This window comes from Mercenaria mercenaria, unplaced genomic scaffold (genome assembly GCF_021730395.1).
Source record: "Mercenaria mercenaria strain notata unplaced genomic scaffold, MADL_Memer_1 contig_4134, whole genome shotgun sequence".
Lineage (NCBI taxonomy): Eukaryota > Metazoa > Mollusca > Bivalvia > Venerida > Veneridae > Mercenaria > Mercenaria mercenaria.
Genome location: NW_026462340.1, coordinates 34,442 through 47,136, shown reverse-complemented (window position 1 = coordinate 47,136; position 12,695 = coordinate 34,442). Strand labels below are relative to the sequence as shown.

Below are 12,695 nucleotides of genomic sequence, written 5' to 3'. Positions count from 1 at the left end.
GTGAATTAAATAAAGGTTGCAGGGAATTATATTTCAATAAATAAATATCTGCCGTGTACAAGCATTTAATCTCATTGATACACATATCTATACATAGTATTAAGAGCTATATGTACAAATTATTTACAGACACCTCTGGAGTGTTAGCTAGCATGATGTTCAAAAAGATTGAACAGATCTATACAGTTAACGGTGCGCCAAAAGAGAAGACTCTTGGTAAGTAAAACCTACTTTTATATGAAAATTATTATAAAATTACTCTTATTGCAAATTTTGAAGTTGAGAAAAACATTCAAGCAAATAAAATTTTGTTTTATTTACATGATATAGTAAGACCGCCCTAAATTCAAAGAATCAGGCAAGACATCTTCAATCGGTACAAAAGTTTTATACCTTAGTAGGAGGAAGAGTATATTTTACTTTACGAAAAAAATATTATTTCATTCAGTTTGTTATAGCCACTGCCACATAAATATTGGTATTGTATCAATAGGTTAAACAGGAAAATACTGTATAACAGTTAATAGAATCAAATTATATATAAATAATTATGTATCTTAATTTTTTTTTTAAACAATTGTTTTATTCACAGGAGATCAGGGTAAGCTTGCCATTATTAGCCACAATTAGTGCTTTGTTGGATTATCCCCTATAAAATACTGCAAAGATATTACTTTAAGTTGTGATTTATAATTGAGCCGCGCCATGAAAAAACCAACATAGTGGGTTTGCGACCAGCATGGATCCGGACCAGCCTGCGCATCCGTGCAGTCTGGTCAGGATCCATGCTGTTCGCTTTTAAAGCCTATTAAAATTGGAGAAACTGTTAGCGAACAGTATGGATCCTGACCAGACTGCGCGGATGCGCAGGTTGGTCTGGAGCCATGTTGCAAACCCACTATGTTTTCTCATGGCATGGCTCAATTATTTTTTTACACTGATTGAAATACTTCTTATACTTCCAGAATACCTGTTGGCATAACTATATATGGAGTTGTGTTATAAGTAAAGATTCATATTAAAGGCAGTTGGGTTGATAATCTAGCATTTAACTTGTTATGGCCATATATATACTGTTTTGTGTTGTCTGCTTACTAGTAAATAGATATATTCAATGTACACTGTAGTCTGTGTAGCTAGTACTTGGTTGAAGATGCTTATATCTTTGAATAGGATTACAGATTACTCTATTTGCTGAAATCTAACTGACACTTATAACTAACACTTATATTTTACAGTAACTAGACAATTAACAATGGTCTTATTGGTAAAAGAAAACTTTGTTAGAAAGAAATTACTAGTGTTTTATTACAACAAATTGTCTTTATAACTGGAAATCAAATTTTAATGGTCAAAAGTATGTATACAAGAACAGAAAAAGGACTCTTAAGAATTTCGCAGTAAGTTGACCCATTGATTCCATAAAACTAGAGACTTACAAATGCTCATGCCAGTTAATGTTCTTGCAGATTACACAGAGTCACTGAATGTGCTGAACGAGCTTCAGTTACTACGTGATGTTGTTAACACAGCAAAGCAGGCAGAACATGTCACAATTGGTATAAAAACGAAGTTCGACAGCATATCAAGTTCTGCATACTCCAAAGACATCGATGATGACACTTTACAGTCTTTCCAGAAAATGGCACCCACAGATATGAATACAAAACAAAGGGTTCGCTTTATGGAAGTACTAGCTGCCTCCATGCCAGAAGGGCAGGTTGAAGGTAACAGTTTGTATTATTAACCAGTTAATAATCAGTTATGGTCATTATACATCCTTAACCCCGACTAACACAAGAGGAAAAACAATTTACTGTATCAGCTCAGGGGCGGCGAAAGCTGATTCTGACCTGCTCGTATGTTTTTGTCATTTGCTATTTTTTACTTGTCCGTCTGGTAGTTATATAGTAAATTCTGGTCAAATTTCATTTGTCCGTACAAGCTTTGGGACAACCTGGGCAATACGGACAATTGAATTTGCCGCCCCTGCAGCTGCATAAAGATTTTGGCAATGTAGTACAAACATGTTATACAAGGTCAACATGAAGTAAGTGCATCTGTATAACCTATTGTATTTTATAGTCACCTCGACAAACAACATTGTTCAAGTATTAATCACTTAAGTAATAGCTTTAGTTAAAATTTGCAACCAGCAAGACAACAGTCATTTGATAAAAACTAGGTCAAAGAAAAGGTTTGATTTCTATGATATTGCCAAGAAAGCTGAGCTAGAAAATCCAAGTTTTGAAAGTACTTGAGAACTTATCTAAGGCATTGGACCCATAATTACAATCCTCTGAAGGTGATTTCAGTATTATAGACCATGCAAGTTGAGCTACACTTACCAAATTACATGCGAAGTGTCCATCACAGTCTTGAGCCTAATTATAATCATAATTTAATTAATGGACTTATGACAATGAATGTTTTGTGTTATTTTAAGGCATCTAAGCCAATATAATGATGAAAAAACTATTAAATTGCAGGAAGAGCTTCACCAGCTCCTTCACAAGTGAAGACACAATCACAGTATTCACCAGCTGCTTCACAGGTCATGACACAATCACAGTTTGGTTCACTAGCTCCTTCACAAGTGGTGACACAATCACAGTCTTCACCAGCTCTTTCACAGGTCCAGACACAGTCACAGTCAACTTGTGATTCTGAGGATTTAAATGGACAAGGTGAGAAACTATTAAGTAAAAGTATCCGGCACAACCAGTTTCACTAGGAAGTCATGCAGGAAATTTACAACCTATGTGTGCTATTTTCGCCTTAACAAAATGAAACTTCAATTGCAGTTGCAAAAGTAAGTGCATCATGTGAAGAGCTATCATGTGCACAATAACTTGAGAGAACCTAGGTGTTAAATGTTCTGCATTGATAACAATCAAAGATGACAATGTATTACTTTACTGCTAAGCTTTTGAATCTCCAAATATTTGAAAATTGAATAAGTTTTGATTGCGAATGGACAGAATGTGGCAGTAACTAACAAGTCACAAAAGAAACACAAGTGGAGTAGAAAATAGCATTTACTTTGTAAGCATAATTATATAGTGTAAAAACATAGCAATTTTACAATTTTAATAAATTTCAGGTCGTGTGATTTGGACTCATGAGGCTATCCTCCTTTTGATCGAAAAACGGCGTGAACTTGGTCATTTGTTTGACAACAATGCAGTCACTCAGCGCCAAGCCTGGAGGAAAGTTGCGGAAGAACTTCGGTCGAAAGGGTACAAATATGGGGAAGATGATTGTAGCAAAAAGTTCCGCAGCTTGAGAGCAAGGTATGCAGTGTGGCTACATGTTACAGGCTAATTGAACATGTTCATTGCTCTTGTTGTTATGTCGCCTCATTTTAAGCGAGAATAGTTTTAAGTTAAGATTAATTTAACGTCATTTTTAAAATTTAATTGAACTGCGTCTTCTATAACATTGACATAAATCATTGTAAGGAGTCCTCTATATTTTGTTCACATATTTAACCGGAATGCACCTAAAAACTGGAATGTACCGCAATAAACTTTCCATAATCAGAGAACATCTGTTTTTTTCATGTTTCAGGTATAAGACGGTAAAGCAAAGAAACCGACAAACAGGGAACAGTCGGCAATCCTGGAGGTATTACGATGTAATGGAAGACATGTTTGCTGGGGATCCAGCAGTTATACCAACAAATGTTGCATCATCCATGCGTGTAGAACCTCCTGTACCATCTGTCGATATTTCTCAAATCACTGAAGACCAGGAACCATCTGACGAACAGCCATTAACATCAACACCACGTGTCCAAAGAAAACGCCGACGCTCCAGTATTGACACTGAAGAACCACCACAGTGGTTTGAAAAGTATCAGATGGATCAACAGAAGATGCACGAGGAACGCATGGGGTTAGAACGCCGGCGAGTCGGTGCGCTGGAAACTTTGGTTAAGTTACTACAGGAGAAACAGTAGATTTTCGAAATGATTTAACACAGCGAAAGCATTCAATCAGTTTTCTATGAAAAAAAAACTTTCCTTCTTTTGCATGTAAATAGAGCTAGTTTTTTTCAGTGTAATAAGGCTGTTATAAAGTTTTTCAGTTCTACCAGCATTAATTATACACAATAGTGACATTTCTACATTTGAGTCATCGGTAAATTTTACAATTGCGGATGGTACTCTTTAACATCTGAAATTTCCTATATCTTGATTACAATTCAATTGGATACTGCCTTTTTCTGTAGTAGCATGATTGTTTTTAAACATGCAACACATTCTTTAGCATCTGAAAATGTGACACATGTGTCATAAAAGTTTTGAATGTAAGCAGGTGGTTGTAAGTGCTTTCAAATTTTTCTGCTTCATGAAACTGCTACTAAGACAGGTTCTGTAACTCAGTTTACAAATTTAACCACCTTTTTCATATTAGAAAGTTTGGTTTCTCTTTTATTTTTTATTATACTGTAACGTAGTATTTAACCCTTACCATGCCTGACACAATTGGTTTGCATTTGCGACCAGTGTATATCATAATCAGCATACCTGCACATTCGTGCAGTCTGATCGTGATCTGCACTTATGGCTATTCAGTCAGTATCTGTTTTAGTATGCACCCCTTTTAGAGGTTAATGGTACTGTCCATATTGGAAGATGGACAAGTTCATTATAGAAATTTAGCATGGGAAGGGTTAAGGATTTGAAGGATATATTTTTTTATCCACAACTTTTTGTTTTTTATGTTCTTTTGTAGTGCATCAGTGGTCAAAATGTGCTTTTTTTATACAATATCCAGATATGTTTCTTAATTTTATGTGCTTATTTAAGAGAATTGATTTATTACTTTTCCAGTTTTTTTACTGTGTCAATTAACATGACAGTTTCAAAGTAGGGAAGATTATAAAATAAGATATTCTTTGTTTTTTTTGTTTTTGTTTTGTCACAAGAAGGTCCACAGGAATAAAGAGTAATGGATACATGTTTCACAACATTGTACTTATTGAAAGATTGTTTAAGATCTAAGAAATGTCACTAGTAATCTTTTGTGCAATTTTTAAACTTAAAATAGTGCTTGTCATGAAAAACAAACCTTATTGACATTTTGTATTTTTACGTATATTATTTTATACTTATTGTCACCCTTTTATCTAGTCATGTTACTCTTATAAATGTAATAGTGCAACTGTACATATGAGTGCCTGTATGTTTCTAGTCATTAATAAAATGTATGTTATGATTTGAAATCTGTTATATTCATTTGATTGCTCAGAAGAAGTGGGTGTGTCTCGTGTTTTAGCTCACCTGAGCCAAAGGCTCATGGTGAGCGTTTGGTACCGCTCAGTGTCCGTCGTCCGTCCGTCAACATTATTTAAAAAAAAATCTTTAAAACCACTGGGCAGAATTACACCAAACTTCACAGGATTGATCCTCGGCTGGTCCCCTTTCAAAAATTTCCGAAGAAATGAATTCAATGCAGAACTCTGAATGGAAAAGCTTTAAAATTCTTCTTGTCCAAAACTGCAAGGCGTAGAGCCTTGATATTTGGCATGTGGCATCGTCTAATGGTCCTGTTTGACAATTGTTTAAATAATGCCCCTGGGTGAAAAGAGGCCCCACCCGGGAGTCCCAAGATGTACATACATTTATATAGGAAAAAACTTTAAAAATCTTGCCTAAAACCACAAGACCTAGGCCTGTAATATTTGGTATGTAGCATTGCCTTGTGGTACTCTACCAAAATCGTTCAATTCATTACCCTAGAGTGAAAAGAGGCACTGCCCCGGGGGTCTCAAGTTTTATGTGTTATATAGGAAAAAGTAATCAAACATTAGATCATAGTTCCTAGACTGTTTAATTCTAATTACCTGATGACCCTAAGTCTTAAGGGGTCACCTGACTGACCTTGACCCACTTCCTTGCTTTTTAAGACACAACCGTAAAATTTGGATGACATGTACAGTGAAGCACACAGATCTTTAATCCGACTTTTAGTGACCATAAATTTGACCTACTGACCTACTTTCAGGGTCATCGTGACCCTCTTGCCATGTCGATTGATTTGTTTGTCAGGACTCTTAACATAAAAAAAGAATATTAGCTACAGCTCTCGGACAATAGAATATCACTCCAGCGAGATTTCTATCGATAAAAAATTGGCACCTCCATGGCCGAGTGGTTAAGGTCTTTGACTTCGAAGCACTTGCCCCTCATCAATACCGGTTCGAGCCTCACTCTGGGCGTTGAATTTTTCATGCAAGGAAGTCAACCAGTTTGCTTACAGTAGGTCGATGGTTCTACACAGGTGCCCGCTCATGATGAAATAAGGCACGAAGGGACACCTGGGGTCTTTCTCTTCCATCAGAGCTGGAAAGTCGCCATATGGCCTATGATTGTGTCGATGGGATATTAAACCCAACAATGAAATAAAGTGATAAAAAAAGGTTACTGGGAACTGAACTTACTGATTCTGGTATTTTCATGCCCCAAAGATGGGCATATGAAAATCGCCCTGTGCATCCATGTAACTTTTTGTCCGGGCTGTAACTCTGCCATTCATGAAGGGATTTTGAAATAACTTGGCATGAATGTTAACCATAATGAGAGTTACTTGTGAACAAGAGCTGTCTGTAAGACAGCCAATACTCAACTATTTGAATTGTTGTCCTAGAAATGGGTATATTACCTTAGGTTCAATATCTACAGAAGTAACTTGCAGGAATAACTTAAATAAGGATTTTCTAAGCCAAAAATGTGGGATGGGGGGGGGGGGGGGAGTAATAAGACCAAAACGCTTCAATGGACTTTACCCAGGTAGAACAATCAAAGTTGTGTGCCTTTGAATGAAAGCCATATATACTTGCATGCAAATATTCAACCAAGGTATGTCACCTTAAATAATCAAACTTATAATTAAAAAGGAAAAACCAAATGCAATTTGTTTTGTTGGCTGTATAATAAAATATTAAATCAGAAAATAACAGGAAAACTTTTTCAGAACATTAAATAAAAAAGATAGAGCTCTGACATGCATTTTGTCAATCACTGCAAAGTTAATTTAGCAGAATATCCAAACTTTACAGACCTCAGATTTACACATATATTGACTTATAACTTGTCTGATACTATCTTAATAAAAGTAATGTTTACAATTTAAGGCTTATAGAAATGAAAAAATCATCCTTCACATCATTTCTATCCACATGAATGGTCACTTTGCAGACACTTTTCAATTCTGAGAGTTTAAGCCAACAAGTTCATTATGTCATTTCTTTTGGTGGCACCCACTGCTGATGTATCATCACGTTAGTTCGTAATAGGCGCATCATCTTCCTGCACTTTTATAAGTTCTTCTTCCATGTAGGATTCCTTGCCTAAGATGAAATTGTGGAGACCACAACAAGTAACTATAATATTGGGAATAACCGACACTTTAGTCACATCCAAAAACTTCAGTTTGCGGAACTTGCCCTTCAAAAGTCCAAAACACCTTTCTATGTCAACTCTTGTTGAACTGTGCACAAAACTAAACTTCTTTTGCTCCTCGGTTAGGTGCCCATTATCCCTAAAAGGAACAAGCAAATGTGATGCTAGGCTGTATGCTGAATCTCCTAGAAGGTGGTATGTTTGTGGACATTCTGTTTGTAAATAATGATTCAAAGGGCTATTCTTAAATACCCTGGAATCATGCACTGATCCAGGGTAGGCAGAATATACGTCAAGAAATCTCATATTACTGTCGCACACACCCTGTAAATGAAATGCTGGAAAACCTTTTCTGCAGATATAAGAGTCCCGGAATTCTGTTGGTCCTGGGATAGGAATGTATGTTCCATCAACTGCTCCAATTACTCCTGGAAAACCTTGTCGCTGGGCAAAACCTTCTGCAATTCTCCCATATTCTGATTTCTCTGGCCATGATATCAGTGTTGGGAGCACACTTTCTCCACTCATCACCCGACAAAAGTTTCCCAAATAGTAATGTAGGGAGCCTTTACTTAGACCAAAGCGATCTGCAACACTGCGGAAAGTTTCTTGGTTACTCAGATAGCAAAGACAGGCGAGTGTTCTTCGCTCCAGACTTATTGACCTCACTGCTGTATGTGGTCCTATCAGCTCCAAGAGTGACTGAAAAATAAAAACAATTCATATAAATGTTCAGTGTTGATGATAAAATGATAAAAAAATATTTTTCAGATTTTCACATTAAAACCACCTGCAAGTTTAGAGTCAGACACTGTTGAATCTGACTGGAATGACCCAAGTATTTTAATGAAGAAGCCAAGCAGATTCCAAACATCTGTTAGATGTTTATTGTTACAAATATACAATACACAACCGTTAATGAATCAGTTCATTACCTTAACCCTTCAATCTGGAGAAAAACAAATCTGATATGGAATATGGATTATGGAATAAAAGTTGACAGTAAAAACACAATCGATTCTTAATTCAGACATATACAAGAGTTTTAAAAAAATGTTCACTTTGCAATTTAGTCTTACTCATTTGCAGAAACAAAACATAAAGGAAGATTTTTCTAGAATCTAGTCATCCGGTAAGCAATTAATTCATGTAGTATATAATAATATATTAATTATCATATTGCCTTTTCTAACTAAATAGACTACCGGCCGGCTAGAGAAAACCCTAGCTGATATGACAGGTGTCCTGCTACCGGATTGCTAGAACGCTGGCTGGGCATCCAGTTACAGGATGGCTAGACACTTATAAACACAAAATACAGAAAATGTCAGCAAGGCCATTTTATGCTTTTATCTCAAGATAAATGCATTATCAGAGATGTATTTATTACAAATTCACAGTACATCAACCAGAAAACATTCACCGTGGATTTCATTCCATAAATATGCAGAGTGACAGTCAGTCTGGACAAAGAACTAAAAATTGTTTCTTTTTTATAGCTCTTTGGTCTGGACCACTTTAGTCAAAACTTTAAATAACACTTTCCCGAAAATTTTTCTATGATTCCACATGCTTTCAAATCTGTTCCTTTATATAGAACGTGAATTTAAAAAGAACGAGGAATAAATAAATGAATATCTCTACAGATTTGATTATAAAGAAATATTCAGATTCCTATAATATTCACCTGAAACGATGTTCTCGTCATACGGAAATGTGCCCTGAACAAAGGATCGCTGTATGTTGGCACAGTTTCAATCGCGGAAACTAAAATTCTTTCTTTTGTCATATTTCAAAAAGTAATAGTATTAGAAACTTGATTTTTTTCATATTTTTATTAAGTTATAAATACCTATTGTTTGCAGTGATTATATTCTAAATATTTTATTTAATTTCTTAGTTGTCTTCAGCACGTGCAATTTTTAGTTATTAGCAAGTGCATTCAGTTCTGAACTAACAAGGTGCATTTTTTAATCAGAAAATGTTTTCCTGACTTAATTACAACTATGGCTGATTTTTGGCTGGAAAATGTTGTATAATACGCATTCAATTAAAATTCTAAAAATTTTGATACGTCAGTTTAACACCATTTCATATATCAATGCAGCGGATTGCATGCCATATACGTTATTCATTCGCTTCCTTTTTCAATACATATGGACAATGAAGTTAGGGAATAACTCGTTGAATCTCGGCTTGGAATATTTTACATATATAATATGAAAAAAATGTATCAAATTAATAATTGGAAAACATGTTAATAAACTATGCTTTTTAGTGACATTGTTACCTGTCAGCATTGTATAGATACGCTTAACTTATAATGCATGCATAAAATTGTTCTTATTTTCGTTAATATTTTTATTATTACTGTTACGAATTCAAGTATTTTAGATTTCATACTTCTGTCACTTTAATAATTAATCATATTGGACTTCTCTCCATAAACTAGCGGTACAATAATGGGAGTAAACTAGGCCTAGAGTAAAGACTTCCAGTGTGTGTAGAACGGTCCTACCAAGGTGATGATAATGTACATGTTTATATGGAAACCTGGTGCGCTATGTTATTTGTCAATTGCTAAATATCAGATAACAATGCTAAATGCCAAACACCTTATGCAAAATGTTTTGAAAGCGAAATGACATTTATTAAGTATTAATGAAGGCTATGGAAAGCCGATGTGCCATGCTCATTGCCAAATGCTAAATGACAAATGCTAAATGACAAACATTTATTGCAAAATGCTATTTGCTATATGCTTAATATCAAATATTGCCTGTGAAATGGTACATTTGTGATTGTCAAACAATAAATGATAATTGTTAATTGCAAATACGAAACAATAAATGCCAAGTACTTAAATTCAGATGAAGGGCTGAATATATCAGTGTATAAATGCACCCTGTAAATAGTCATTGGCCTTTGTAACATAACTTTGTCTCTATTAAAAATATTTCTTAACATTTTAGAGTGAAAAGTTTCGATCATGTCATCTCATAACCCTCAGAACATGTTATTGCTTCAAATCCGCCTGATAGAACTTCAAATGTTTTGACGTGATTAAAAGTAACAGTCATTAGTGTATGGGATACAGATTATTAATTCACAACGTTAAAGCCTTTGATGAGTAGTATTTGTCATTTGGCAATATTTACAGGCATTTAGCAAAAAGGATATGGCATATGGCATTTGATATGTATTGAAGGAAAGCCGGTGCGCCATGAATATAGCCAAATGCAAAATGCCAATAACTTAGTGCTAAACACCAAATACTTAATGCTAAATGCCAATCACTTAATGCAAAATGCCAAATGCTTTATATAAAATGCAACATACCAAATACGATATGCCTATGGAAGGTCAGTGCGCAATGGTAACTGCAAAAATGTTAATGCAAAATGAAAAATGCTATTTGCGAACTGCTTAACTTCAAATATTGGCTTTCGAACGGTAATTGTCAATGATAGATGCTTTTTGTTAAAACAATAAATGTCAAAATGCTCATTGCTAAGTTTCCATTGAAATAAAGTGCTAAATATATCAGTTATATAATCATTGCCCTTCGTTACATAACTTTTTCTCTGTTACATATCTTAATCTATTATATAATAAACATTTTACAACAAAATGTTTCGGTTCCATGTCCCTTTAACATTTGCAACGTTATGGCTTTAAATTAGACAGGCAGCACATTTATTTTGTTTTTTCCAAATGAGTAAAAGTTACATTCCTTAGTAGAAGAGATAAAGATCACAAAGATTGATAATTTGAGAACTACCATATATCATTTGACAAAAAAGAATTTGTTTTTATCTTGTTCTTCTCGTTCGCAACTACATTGTCAGACCAGTAGCCTTGACGAAACTTGTGGTTTGCCACAGATCCTCAATGCCTCCATACAGTTTTTGGTGCATTTATCGAGGTATCTATCGGCCAAGTCGCAGCTCCCTCTTGGCCATGCATTTTTACATCTCCGAAGTATATGCTTCGCAGTCTGATCTTTCTCACCATACAAACAAGTTGGCGATGGTGCCAGTCTGTATTTCTTGTACATGTGGGCATTGAGCTTGTTGTGCCCCGAGCGAAGCCTGACCAACATCACTTGCTCAAGAAAATGAAAAGCATCTTTCTCCATCCTTGGTCTCGTTAGTGCCTTGATGGTGACTTTCTTTTTGTAACTCACAGGTTTTGTTGCTTGTTCTGACTGAACTTCTAGCTTAGCCAGTTTGTCTGCCTCTTCATTGCCTGCAAGTCCACAATGGATGTAATCCACTGAAGTGCTACTTTGCAGGTTATACTCAGGCTCTGCATTCTCCTGGCTAGTGCGGAGCTTTATTGTTGCTCAGAACTTACATAACAGACAGTGCATATATGAGAAAGACGAGTGAGGAGCTTTCTTCTGCCGAGTCTTCAACCATTGAGACGGCCTTCATTAGTGCTTCAGTCTCTGCCTTGTAATTGCTGCAATGTTTTCCTGTGGCTGCATGTAGAGTTTTTAAGACCTTTAGCATTTTGTATACGCCATATAGTATTTTGTATGTAGCATTTAGTACTAAGTATGTGACATTAAAATTAAGCTGTTGACATTTAGCATTAACAACTTCTTATTTAGCATTTGACAGTTAACATAGCGCATCGGTCCCCACTAACTACACAGGGACAATGAGCCCCTGTGTTACGAAAAGAGAAGTTCGCCAAGCATGTAAGATGATGTTAGATGATCTGTTTTTGCAATTCAAAATGTAGTTCCATGTTGTTGATGAGATCTTGTATATGAGTCAGATAAGGATGTGACAGTTATAGCTTTGGCTTAGCTGTATTGCTTATTGTATTGAGAAAGGATCTAGATCACTTTTCACTGTGATGTCTACATGTAAACGCGTTATCGCTAAATGACAAATTTCATGGGAGTATTTTCAGATGGGATGCTTTTCAGACAGATAATGTTTCTTTAATATATGTAACCTAACATCTCAATATATATATTTTTTTTATTTTTTTGGTGAGAAGACATGTTATATTTAATGGCTATATATGTGTTATTATATCATTGAAATGCTGTAAAGCACTGAAAATGAGGTTAACACTTGGAATTCGTCCTTACACATAGTCCTATACTTACATTCTGTTTGCTTTTTAAAACGAGATTATGGTATATGTATGTTTTTCAATGTTTAAAATGTAAGTCATCATAGTAAAACGATCATTTGGATTTCATTTTGTTTTATAATATGTCAATAAACTATAAATTGTTTTGTATATAAAATAACTAGAAATATGCGAC

General features: G+C 35.1%; 2 protein-coding genes across 2 annotated transcripts; one reads left to right on the top strand and one right to left on the bottom strand.

The window, feature by feature from the left end:
• The first annotated feature begins 990 nt into the window (after positions 1–990).
• Positions 991–4,710, top strand: LOC128553629 (uncharacterized). The gene is made up of 4 exons (XM_053534802.1): positions 991–1,727; positions 2,490–2,687; positions 3,104–3,293; positions 3,571–4,710. The coding sequence occupies exons 1-4, from the start codon at positions 1,442–1,444 to the stop codon at positions 3,959–3,961; spliced, it is 1,065 nt and encodes a 354-aa protein (XP_053390777.1). The 5' UTR covers positions 991–1,441; the 3' UTR covers positions 3,962–4,710.
• Positions 4,711–6,952: 2,242 nt separating this feature from the next.
• On the bottom strand, positions 6,953–9,197 carry LOC128553628 (putative nuclease HARBI1). The gene is made up of 2 exons (XM_053534801.1): positions 9,096–9,197; positions 6,953–8,110 (listed from the first exon to the last, which is right to left on the bottom strand). The coding sequence occupies exons 1-2, from the start codon at positions 9,195–9,197 to the stop codon at positions 7,289–7,291; spliced, it is 924 nt and encodes a 307-aa protein (XP_053390776.1). The 3' UTR covers positions 6,953–7,288.
• Positions 9,198–12,695: the final 3,498 nt, after the last annotated feature.